The 13,378-nt window shown below is 43.5% G+C and overlaps 1 protein-coding gene across 2 annotated transcripts in view; it reads right to left on the bottom strand.

The window, feature by feature from the left end:
- The window catches only part of LOC112248611 (single-stranded DNA-binding protein 2), an 89,752-nt gene that overhangs the window by 4,253 nt on the left and 72,121 nt on the right, over positions 1-13,378 (bottom strand). For both annotated transcript variants that reach the window (XM_042320672.1, XM_042320673.1), the window contains 5 exons: positions 9,447-9,536; positions 4,168-4,227; positions 2,255-2,318; positions 2,109-2,179; positions 1,825-1,892 (listed from right to left, as the gene is read on the bottom strand). In XM_042320672.1, coding sequence (XP_042176606.1) covers positions 1,825-1,892; positions 2,109-2,179; positions 2,255-2,318; positions 4,168-4,227; positions 9,447-9,536 — 353 coding nt within the window. The remainder of the gene's footprint in view (positions 1-1,824; positions 1,893-2,108; positions 2,180-2,254; positions 2,319-4,167; positions 4,228-9,446; positions 9,537-13,378) is intronic.

The raw sequence follows: 13,378 nt of genomic DNA, 5'->3' as shown, positions 1-13,378 counted from the left end.
TACAGTGCCGTGTCTGTTCATTGTGTGTGTGTGTGTGTGTGTGTGTGTGTGTGTGTGTGTGTGTGTGTGTGTGTGTGTGTGTGTGTGTGTGTGTGTGTGTGTGTGTGTGCGTGCACATGTTTTTGTGTGTAGTGTGTGTATGTATATAGGGAGGCGCACAATTGGCCCAGCGTCATCCAGGTTTAGCCGGGGTAGGCCGTCATTGTAAATAAGAATTTGTTCTTAACTGACTTGCCTAGTTAAATAAAAATAAAATAAATACAAATGTACAGTGCCTTCGGAAAGTTTGGACTTTTTCCACATTTTTGTTACGTTACAGCCTTATTCTAGATTTTATTTTATTTTTTAAGTAAAACATCCTAGGGAATCTACACATAATACTCCATAATGACAAAGTGAAAAGTTTTTGGGAAAAACAGAAATAGCTTATTTACCGTATTCAGACCCTTCGCTATGAGACTCGAAATTGAGTTCAGGTGCATCCTATTTGTATTGATCATCCTTGAGATGTTTCTACAACTTGATTGGAGTCCACCTGTTGTAAATTCAATTGATTGAACATGATTGGAAAGTCCCACAGTTGACAGTGCATGCCAGAGCAAAAACCAAGCCATAAGGTCGAAGGAATTGTCTGTAGAGCTTTGAGACAGGATTGTGTCAAGGCGCAGATCTGGGAAAGGTTACCAAAACATTTCTGCAGCATTGAAGATCCCCAAGAACATAGTGTCCTCCATCATTCTTTTAATGGAAGACGTTTGGAACCACCAAGACTCTTCCTAGAGCTGGCCGACCGGCCAAACTGAGCAATCGGGGGAGAAGGGCCTTGGTCAGGAAGGTGACCAAGAACCCGATGGTCACTCTGACAGAGCTCTAGAGTGCCTCTGTGGAGATGGGAAAACCTTCCAGAAGGACAACCAATCAGACCTTTATGGTAGAGTGGCCAGACGGAAGCCACTCCTCAGTAAAAGGCACATGACAGCCCGCTTGGAGTTTGCCAAAAGACACCTAAAGACTCTCAGACCATGAGAAACAAGATTCTCTGATCTGATGAAACCAAGATTGAACTCTTTGGCCTGAATGCCAAGCATCACTTCTGGAGGAAACCTGGCACCACCCTTACGGTGGCAGCATCATATGCTGTGGAGATGTTTTTCGGCAGGGACTGGGAGACTAGTCAGGATCGAGGGAAAGATTAACCTAGCTGAGTACAGAGAGATGCTTGATGAAAACCTGCTCAAGAGCGCTCAGGACCTCAGACTGGGGTGAAGGTTCACCTTCCAACAGGAAAACAACACTAAGCACAGAGCCAAGACAACACAGGGGTGGCTTCAGAACAAGTCTCCGAATGTCCTTGAGTGGCCCAGCCAGAGCCCGGATTTGAACCTGATCAAACATCTCTGGAGAGACCTGAAAATAGTTGTGCAGCAACGCTCCCTATCCAACCTGACAGAGCTTGAGAGGATCTGCAAAGAAGAATGGGAGAAACTCCCCAAATACATGTGTGCCAAGCTTGTAGCATCATACTCAAGAAGACTTGATGCTGTAATCACTGCCAAAGGTGCTTCAACAAAGTACTGAGTAAAGGTTCTGAATACTTATGTAAATGTGATAATTCAGTTTTTTATATTTTTTATATAAATTAGCAAAAGTTTCTTAACCTGTTTTTGCTTTGTCATTATGGGGTATTGTGCATAATACATTTTAGAATAAAACTATAATGTAACAAAATGTGAAAAAGTCAAGGGGTCTGAATACTTTCCGAAAGCACTGTATGTGTGTGTAGTGTGTGTATGTGTTTGTGTGTATTGATGACAGAGTGCTCACATGTTCATGCCAGGCATCCCAGGGCCAACGAGTGCATTTAGAGGAGGTCTCATCCCTCCACCGTAGTTCTGGAAAAGAGAAACCCAAGGTCAAACTACTGTAAAGTAATGTACACAACTCAAACAGGATCCACAGGTGGAGAGTAGAAATACTAATATTGTATACTACCACACATAAAAACAAAGATATTCACCCACCCACAAACACAAACAGCCAAACATACGCTAATGTTACCGAAGGAGTTTAAACTTACGCAAACCTGGAGATTTCATCCAATCACATACCTGTGGCGCAAGAGGGACCATCCCTCTGGGTGGAGTCATTCGCTGCATGGGCCCGCCCATATTTGGATGCCCTGAAAAAAGAGCGCTATCAGCTCGCAGTCCTTGTATGTGAGTAAGAGTCTGTGGTGTGTATGTGTGACACACACCTTGCTGTCTTGTGGGGTCCATTCCGCTGGGTAGCATAGGCTGGTTACCATGGACCCCCATTGCCTAAGCCGAAATCGTCATCATCATCACAAAATGTAACACAAAATCATTAACATACACTAAAGCTAAGGGGCTATACACATAATCATGTCCAAACCCGGTCAAAGAGGGTAAGACAAGACAATATAATGTAGTCAAATAAGATATACAGTGGGGCAAAAAAGTATTTAGTCAGCCACCAATTGTGCAAGTTCTCCCACTTAAAAAGATGAGAGAGGCCTGTCATTTTCATCATAGGTACACTTCAACTATGACAGACAAATTGAGAAGAAAAAAAATCCAGAAAATCACATTGTAGGATTTTTAAAGAATTTATTTGCAAATTATGGTGGAAAATAAGTATTTGGTCAATAACAAAAGTTTCTCAATACTTTGTTATATACCCTTTGTTGGCAATGACAGAGGTCAAATGTTTCCTGTAAGTCTTCACAAGGTTTTCACACACTGTTACTGGTATTTTGGCCCATTCCTCCATGCAGATCTCCTCTAGAGCAGTAATGTTTTGGGGCTGTTGCTGGGAAACACAGACTTTCAACTCCCTCCAAAGATTTTCTATGGGGTTGAGATCTGGAGACTGGCTAGGCCACTCCAGGACCTTGAAATGCTTCTTACGAAGCCACTCCTTCGTTGCCCGGGCGGTGTGTTTGGGATCATTGTCATGCTGAAAGACCCAGCCACGTTTCATCTTCAATGCCCTTGCTGATGGGAGGAGGTTTTCACTCAAAATCTCACAATACATGGCCCCATTCATTCTTTCCTTTACACGGATCAGTCGTCCTGGTCCCTTTGCAGAAAAACAGCCCCAAAGCATGATGTTTCCACCCCCATGCTTCACAGTAGGTATGGTGTTCTTTGGATGCAACTCAGCATTCTTTGTCCTCCAAACACGATGAGTTGAGTTTTTATCAAAAAGTTACATTTTGGTTTCATCTGACCATATGACATTCTCCCAATCTTTTTCTGGATCATCCAAATGCTCTCTAGCAAACTTCAGACGGGCCTGGACATGTACTGGCTTAAGAAGGGGGACACGTCTGGCACTGCAGGATTTGAGTCCCTGGCGGCGTAGTGTGTTACTGATGGTAGGCTTTGTTACTTTGGTCCCAGCTCTCTGCAGGTCATTCACTAGGTCCCCCAGTGTGGTTCTGGGATTTTTGCTCACCGTTCTTGTGATCATTTTGACCCCACGGGGTGAGATTTTGCATGGAGCCCCAGATCGAGGGAGATTATCAGTGGTCTTGTATGTCTTCCATTTCCTAATAATTGCTCCCACAGTTGATTTCTTCAAACCAAGCTGCTTACCTATTGCAGATTCAGTCTTCCTAGCCTGGTGCAGGTCTACAATTTTGTTTCTGGTGTCCTTTGACAGCTCTTTGGTCTTGGCCATAGTGGAGTTTGGAGTGTGACTGTTTGAGGTTGTGGACAGGTGTCTTTTATACTGATAACAAGTTCAAACAGGTGCCATTAATACAGGTAACGAGTGGAGGACAGAGGAGCCTCTTAAAGAAGAAGTTACAGGTCTGTGAGAGCCAGAAATCTTGCTTGTTTGTAGGTGACCAAATACTTATTTTCCACCATAATTTGCAAATAAATTCATTAAAAATCCTACAATGTGATTTTCTGGATTTTCTTTCTTCTCATTTTGTCTGTCATAGTTGAAGTGTACCTATGATGGAAATTAGAGGCCTCTCTCATCTTTTTAAGTGGGAGAACTTGCACAATTGGTGGCTGACTAAATACTTTTTTGCCCCAATGTAAATAGAAGCAGATACAAGTGAAGGGAAATAAAAAAAGATGAGGGTACATATCCTATTGTAGCCTGAGGAGCGAGTCTGTGCATCAGTGATCTTACCTGATTAGGTATTCTGAGGGGAGGTCTGGGCCCACCAGGATAACGAGGTGACATGAACGACTGTGAAGGTACACACGCACAAACAAACACACACACAAACATACACACAGGGTTACAAGCATGCACACACATACCAGTACACACACAAAGAGAGAGGGGGGGGTTAGAGGACGATAGAGTTAGGGAGAGAAAGTCTGATGGAAAGAGAAAGTATATGATAATGAATGCTAAAAATGTTAGTATGACAGTCAGTTATGACACTTCTACACTCCCATGACTAACTACTATGCATGTTTCAGTGTGTTACCTGTAGGATTAACATGTTTGTGTTCTGTGATTGAAATATAATGTTGCTATTGTGTGTGTCTGCTATCCAATGTCTACACCACACACAATGAACTGTCCCATAAATGTTGGGGTCAATTCAAACTAAACCAAACCAGTTGTGTGTATTCATGGATGCCAAGGGAAGGCTTTCCAAAATATTTGACAAATTCAAAAATAAAAAGGATAAAATAATTTATCTTTAGAATCTCTGTGTTTTCATAATTTCCCTTCAATTCGCAAGTAGCTGAATCTCACCGGAAAAGTCATCCGAGCAAGGGAAACAGCGTCCCTCTGTCTCAGTATGGGTAGCCCATGTATTTGATGCTGTCTGGACCAAAAGAGTATGACTCCATAACATTTGATTGATTGATGCCAGCAAGCATTTGGCTTCCCTTGATAAAAAAAAAGTATAAAAGAATTAGCCAATCAGCGTTCAGCTGAGCTCAACGTTGGGTTGTCCTGGCACAGTAAAACACCCCCCAAGGGAAGGCAGTTTGGATTCGGCTTCACACCAATCAAATCACATCCAACACAATTTTTTTTATTTTTTTTTATGTTTCTGGGCTGCTTTTGTTGTTGTCCTGTAGTAGCTAGCTTGCTAAATCGACCTTTTCCTAAGACATGGATGGAGATGGGGATTTGAACTTGTGGTTTTGACTTAATTCTCTGTACATTCTCTGTATGATTATGAAGGTGATTCTGATCTAACCATACATTTATATATTGTGCCACTGGCCTGAGACAAATTAAGTTCAATATGTAGCCTAGGCTCAAGTTAACTAGCTAGCTAACTTAGCTGGTTCATTGTTGCCCATGCAAGGAAGTTAGGCTAGCAAGATATTTTAGCTAGGTAGCCTATGATAACAAAAACTAAAAACATACTGTATGACAAAGGAATAGACCATTTTGCCAACATGAAAGAGAGGTGGATGGCATTGGTCTACAAGTAGGATGAGTCAACATTTTTTACTTGCACACGCACACACACATAGAAAGAAAGAAATCAGTACCATGGACAGCCACATGATATTTAGGAAGATTGATTGGACTAAATAATTGTTGGTATCTTTAAGTTTGTTTTCACTGTATTATAGCCTAGTTGATTTGATAATGTTTAAATTGAAATGGTGCTAGAATAGCAGAGGCAGTGCTCCTGTTGTCTTTATGCTGACTTGCGGCAACTCCGTGGTTCTAAATCAGTAGTTACTTAGTAAACTGTCTAAAACATGCCTGGCTGACCATGCTGTGGGTCATGTAACTGTTTGTTACATGCAATATGTTGCTCTCTGGTTTTGTGATAAAAACAAAAAACAAATGTGTAGTTGAATTTATTCCGCCGCTGTGTGACTTTTGTCTTTTTGTTGTCTCGGCTTTATTGTATATCATGGTGGCATATGAACAAATGGGTTATAGAGAAAATAACACAATTATCACAACATAGGTTGGAATATGGCTTTTTTACTGGCTTGGCTTCCACAGGGATTTTACCCACGCACCGCTATTGAACCAAACCCAACCAATGATGTGAGCTACAGAGAAGCAGTACCATAACACACCACTAGGGAGCAGTATAATAAGACACCACTAGGGAGCAGTATCATAAGACACCACTAGGGAGCAGTATTATACCACTAGGGAGCAGTATCATAAGACACCACTAGGTCGCAGTATCATAAGACACCACTAGGGGGCAGTACCATAACACACCACTAGGGAGCAGTATCATTACACACCACCAGGGAGCAGTACCATAACACACCACTAGGACGCTGTACCATTATACCACCACTAGGACGCAGTACCATAACACACCACTAGGTGGCAGTGACATCCAGTTGACATCCAGTCCCTCTGGTTACCTACTTTCCTCTCTGTTTGGATCCAAATTAAATTGACATTGACTTTACAACACAGAGATTATCATGTACTATTATGTTTCTTATTGTCTTATGTGTATTTCAGCCCAGGTGTATTTCAGCCCTTGAAAAGGTAAAAAGAGAATAGCAGAGTCTAAGAAATGATATAAGTGTATACGGATGAAATAATATATTATTACATTTATTTGTGAATGAGCAAAAGTGCAAAGAAGTGAGTAAATTAGAGTAAGTCAAAAGCCATGAATGAATATGGATTACGGAGCCAGTTGGGTTGTGTCTGCCAGCCAGTGCCTGTGTTGTGGCTAGTTTGTTTGTTGATTCAAAGCTGCATAGGCATGTGTTGATCATTCAGTTTGGCCTCTGTAAGAATCTCAGGGAGGAACTAGTCTGCTCTGTCTCAGACCCTGATTGGCCTTGACAAGAAATCCTCTTCAAAGACGGCTCCAAACAACAACAATGATTGATTTTCAGCAAGGATCGGGGGACCAGGAGTTGGTGGAAAAGGGTGTGTTTTGACTCAAGTTTGAAATTTCTGAAAAGCTGATCTGAAATATTGCCACGAAGGCTATTGATCTAAGTGTCAGACGTGAGCTACTGAGTTTGACTGTTAATGACATTTAATCAATGCGCTACCAGCCGACTGACTAATGTAATGGAGAGACTGACTGCCTAAGAGAGGAAGCTCATACTGCTCAGACACACACACACCTGTGCACCAACACACACACACTAACATGCACACATTCAGTACCAGTCAAAAGTTTGGACACCTACTCATTCAAGGGTTTTTCTTTATTTGTACTATTTTCTACATTGTAGAATAATAGTGATGACATCAAAACTATGAAATAACACATATGGACACATGTAGTAACCAAAAAAGTGTTAAATCAAAATAGATTTTAGATTCTTCAAAGTAGCCACCCTTTGCCTTGATTACAGCTTTGCACACTCTTGGCATTCTCTCAACCAGCTTCAACAGTCTTGAAGGAGTTTCCACAAATGCTGAGCACTTGTTGGCTGCTTTTCCTTCCCTCTGCAGTCCAACTCATCCCAAACCATCTCAATTGGGTTGAGGTCGGGTGATTGTAGAGGCCAGGTCATCTGATCCAGCACTCCATCACTTTCAGTCTTAGTCAAATAGCTCTTACACAGCCTGGAGGTGTGTTGGGTCATTGACCTGTTGAAAAACAAATGATAGTCCCACTAAGCACAAACCAGATGGGATGGCGTATCACTGCAGAATGTTGTGGTTGCCATGCTGGTTAAGTGTGCCTTGAATTCTAAAGAAATCACAGACAGTGTCACCAGCATAGCACCCCCACACCATCACACCTCTTCCTATTCTTCACGGTTGGGAACCACACATGCGGAGATCATCCGTTCACCTACTCTGAATCTCACAAAGACACAGTAGTTGGAAACAAAAATCTCAAATTTGGACTCATCAGACCAAAGGACAGATTTCCACCGGTCTAATGTCCATTGCTCATGTTTCTTGGCCCAAGCAAACATGTTCTTCTTATTGGTGTCCTTTAGTAGTGATTTCTTTGCATTTGACCATGAAGGCCTGATTCACGCAGTTTCCTCTAAACAGTTGATGTTGAGATGTGTCTGTTACTTGAACTCTGTGAAGCATATATTTGGGCTGCAATTTCTGAGGCTAGTAACTCTAATGACCATATCCTCTGCAGCAGAGGTAACTCTGGGTCTTCCTTTCCTGTGGCGGTCCTCAGGAGAGCCAGTTCATCAGTTTCATCATAACGCTTGATGGTTTTTATGACTGCACTTGAAGAAACTTTCAAAGTTCTTGAAATGTTCCGCATTGACTTACCTTCATGTCTTAAAGTAATGATGGACTGTCATTTCTCTTTGTTTATTTGAGCTGTTCTTGCCATAATATGGACTTGGTCTTCTACCAAATACCAGCTTCTGTATACCAAATATACTTCTGTATACCACCCCTACCTTGTCACAACACAACTGATTGGCTCAAACATTTTAAGGAAAGAAATTCCACAAATTAACTTTTAACAAGGTACACCTGTTAATTGAAATGCACTCCAGGTGACTACCTCATGAAGCTGGTTGAGAGAATGCCAAGAGTGTGCAAAGCTGTCATCAGGGCAAAGGGTGGCTACTTTGAGGAATCTCAAATACCAAATATGTTTTGATTTGCTTTTTGGTTATGACATGATTCCATATGTGTTATTTCATAGTTTTGATGTATTTACTATTATTCTACAACGTAGAAAATAGTAAAAATAAAGAACAACCCTGGAATGAGTAGGCGTGTCCAAACTTTTGACTGGTACTGTACACAAAAGCAAATCAACTCCTTGCTACAGAGCGTAATGTCCATGTATTGCTAAAACATACACAAATGGAAAGATGATTGAATTAGTCTCTGTGAACATGCAGTGTTGTTGTAAGAGGATGAAGTACAGGTAGCCTCCTCTAACCCAACCAGCACACATACAAACACACACACAGTTAACACTCTCCCCTTGACATGACCATCTAACAAAGCTAATCTACCATCTAATGCAGCTGGTAGGAGGGTCTGTGGAGGGACATGGGTATTGAAGATGGGCTCTGTTATAAGTACAACTAGCGGGGATGATCTCGATTCTACTTCAATCCAGTCAGTTTAGCAGAAGATTTTAGTTTTTTCTGCAGTTCCATGGTAACTCCCCACTCAACTCCTCTAGCCTCTTCTGCTTCAATTCAAAAAGTCCTGAAGACAAGGGGTTGCCATTAATGACGCATTGGACAACAGTGAGAGTACCTGCCTGGTGTCGGTGGTAACTGTTCTGGCTATAGGACAGAATGTTCTGTTGGTCATAATCTGTCGCTACTAATCTGATAGAAAATGGTTGTCTGTCTCCCACACACACACACACACACAAGATAACACAGCAGGAACTGTGTGGCCACCGCAATGACGCACAGCAATCGGCTGAGTGCCATGTTAAATACTTCCCTGTAGCCCATTCAGCCAGAGCACAGGGAAGACCCCTTTCTGCTTTATAAATTCAACAATGTGTGTGTGTGTGTGTGTGTGTGTGTGTGTACCTGGAAGAATCCTGGAGGTACAGGACCCACTGGCATTCCCTCTCCTGCGGGAAGGTTCCCAAGGATGGGACTGGGTGCTGCTGCTGCACTCTGGAAGATACACACGCACACACACACACACACACACACACACACGCACACACACACACACACACACACACACACACACACACACACACACACACACACACACACACACACACACACACACACACACACACACACACACACACACACACACACACACACACACACACACACACACACACACACACACACACACACACACACACACACACACACACAGTAAGTGAGGTTAGACCATGGTGGTGGTGGTGTATCAGTGACACACCAATCTAACAATGCTCCAAAGACATCCAACATCCCACCAACAGGAGACCAAAATAATTGCCACCAATATCCCACAATATCTTGGCAAACTCAACCTCCCAGAACCCTAGTAAAATCCATAATCCAGCGCATGACTCGATTTATTATACAGGAGCAAATCATAACAGTATCCCAGTTTCTTTGCTATCATGTCATGATCAAACGAGCCTCCCTCCTCTGTCTCGGTAGTCTCTTTCCTGTGTGTTTCTGCTGGCCTCCCTGGTTATTTTTACTCCTTATTTGTTTTCCCCCAGACAGGCGGTGCGGGCACATTTCACCACTGCCTCGGACTGCTTCCTGTGCTATTTTACAAACTCCCCAATATTACCAAGTCCCAAACATACCACCAGACAATGGCTATGGGCAGGGAGGCAGGGAGATGGCCACAGACAGGAGCGTATTTAAGGGTAGAGGAGGGAAGCAAAATGCTGGTGGTCTGCAAAGAGGTGTTATCAGTGGTGAGTGACAGTAAAGATAGTTACCGCCCTTCAGTTGTCCTCTCTCTCCCTGTACATTCATCCTCTCTCTCGCTCGCTCTTTCTCTCCCTAGGCATAGACTGGGTGTGAAAAGCCGCTGTGAGACAGACCCAAACTCTCTGAAGTTTCCGCTGGCTGACTTTTTAGGTCAGACTGCAACACAGTTACCCCTTTTCCCCCCCCACTCCACTTACCCCCCCACTCCCATGTCATCCTCTTTTGTCTCTCCCACTAATGTTTGGGGACAGCATACATACAATTCTTGTGTTGAAATAGCCATTTCATTTCATAAGGTACTGCTCTATGTGTAAACAGAGTTTGTGTATTTTGCTTAAACAGATGAAGGTATGGAAGGATGGCTCAGTGGTGGAGAACATTGTTCAGGAAAGGTGTGTTAAATAATTGTGTGTGTGTGTGTGTGTGTGTGTTCAAAGTAATGCACTCTGGAAGTGTTACTGTTGTTTTTTCCCCCTGCCTCTGTTTCTCCTCTAACTCCGGTTTACCCAGCATGCTTTTCACTCACTGGCAGCCTGGAGGTCTGCTGAGTCTGCTGAGAGTAAGAGAGAAAGAAAGAGAGAGAGAGAGAGCGAGAGAGAGCGAGAGAGAGCGAGAGAGAGCGAGAGAGCGAGAGAGCGAGAGAGAGCGAGAGAGAGCGAGCGAGAGCGAGAGAGTGTGTGTACCTGTGTTCATGTGCGCAAGAAAGAGGGGGGGAGAGAAATATCTACCTGACCTGCTGACAAGGCAGCCTTTGCCAAATAAAGCAACAAGAAAAACATTACCAAGATATTCCCTGCCCCCACAGCACAGCAGCCTCCTCCATGGGGATAAACAACAACAATAACCTCCCAGCCCCAAAGCCCCTGCAACACACAACGTCTCTACACAACAAGCTCCCAGCCCCAAAGCCCCTGCAACACACAACGTCTCTACACAACAAGCTCCCAGCCCCAAAGCCCCTGCAACACACAACGTCTCTACACAACAAGCTCCCAGCCCCAAAGCCCCTGCAACACACAACGTCTCTACACAACAAGCTCCCAGCCCCAAAGCCCCTGCAACACACAACGTCTCTACACAACAAGCTCCCAGCAACACACTACACAGAGAGTCTCTACACAACAAGCTCCCAGCCCCAAAGCCCCTGCAACACACTACACAGAGAGTCTCTACACAACAAGCTCCCAGCCCCAAAGCCCCTGCAACACACCACACAGAGAGTCTCTACACAACAAGCTCCCAGCCCCAAAGCCCCTGCAACACACAACGTCTCTACACAACAAGCTCCCAGCCCCAAAGCCCCTGCAACACACTACACACAACGTCTCTACACAACAAGCTCCCAGCCCCAAAGCCCCTGCAACACACTACACAGAGAGTCTCTACACAACAAGCTCCCAGCCCCAAAGCCCCTGCAACACACTACACAGAGAGTCTCTACACAACAAGCTCCCAGCCCCAAAGCCCCTGCAACACACTACACAGAGTGTCTCTACACAACAAGCTCCCAGCCCCAAAGCCCCTACAACACACAACGTCTCTACACAACAAGCTCCCAGCCCCAAAGCCCCTACAACACACAACGTCTCTACACAACAAGCTCCCAGCCCCAAAGCCCCTGCAACACACAACGTCTCTACACAACAAGCTCCCAGCCCCAAAAACACACAACGTCTCTACACAACAAGCTCCCATCCCCAAAGCCCCTACAACACACAACGTCTCTACACAACAAGCTCCCATCCCCAAAGCTCCTACAACACACAACGTCTCTACATAACAAGCTCCCAGCCCCAAAGCCCCTGCAACACACAACACAGAGAGTCTCTACACAACAAGCTCCCAGCCCCAAAGCCCATGCAACACACTACACAGAGAGTCTCTACACAACAAGGTCCCAGCCCCAAAGCCCCTGCAACACACTACACAGAGAGTCTCTACACAACAAGCTCCCAGCCCCAAAGCCCATGCAACACACTACACAGAGAGTCTCTACACAACAAGCTCCCAGCCCCAAAGCCCCTGCAACACACTACACAGAGAGTCTCTACACAACAAGCTCCCAGCCCCAAAAACACACTACACAGAGAGTCTCTACACAACAAGCTCCCAGCCCCTGGCTAAAACACAGAGCTACCACAGGAGTCGTTTTAATTTATTTCTGAATTAAACTGAACGTCACCTCAACCACACACATACCTTTTAAGCTCTCATTAGGAACACAGTTGGTAAGTCTTACGTACGCCAGGTTGGACTGTGTGTGTTTTGTGTGTTACCATGGTTTACAGATTAAACAATGCCATGTGTACACACCAATATCGAAAAACGATATAGAAGAATTTAACAGGATTCTTATATATTCGAACTGGAATGTGTAACTATATGGCAGCAAATACACATACAAGATTCATAGAAGATTATTGTAATATCTGACTTGTATGTTGCATGTATTGTATAAAAAACATACAAAAGACACATACAGTGGGGCAAAAAAGTATTTAGTCAGCCACCAATTGTGCAAGTTCTCCCAATTAAAAAGATGAGAGAGGCCTGTAATTTTCATCATAGGTACACTTCAACTATGACAGACAAAATGAGGGGAAAAAATCCAGAAAAATCACATTGTAGGATTTTTAATGAATTTATTTGCAAATTATGGTGGAAAATAAGTATTTGGTCAATAACAAAAGTTTCTCAATACGTTGTTATATACCCAATCATGGTAAGATACATAATTGTTACCTAGAAATGATTTGATATTGAGATAAAAATGGCTGCATTGGACCTTTTAAGTTTTGAGTTCTGAGGTGTTTGATGTGACTGAGGAAACCTGAAGCAGTGGAAACACTCTCACCCCTCCCACTCAGAACACCTGGACCTCCTGGAAAACTAATGTGTCATCTAAATGATTCACAGCACCACTCTGGAGGACAGGGTTACACTACACTAACCATATTGTTACAGGGTTACACTATGCTAACCATACTATTACACTGATCTCAGGACAGTCTAGTATTACACTAAAACCTCAGCATCCATTCTACAGGTTAACAGAGTGACCTTGCATT

This window comes from Oncorhynchus tshawytscha, linkage group LG04 (genome assembly GCF_018296145.1).
Source record: "Oncorhynchus tshawytscha isolate Ot180627B linkage group LG04, Otsh_v2.0, whole genome shotgun sequence".
In the NCBI taxonomy this organism is placed as follows: domain Eukaryota; kingdom Metazoa; phylum Chordata; class Actinopteri; order Salmoniformes; family Salmonidae; genus Oncorhynchus; species Oncorhynchus tshawytscha.
The sequence above is the reverse complement of the archived record's forward strand: the minus strand, read 5'-3'. Positions and strand labels throughout refer to the sequence as shown.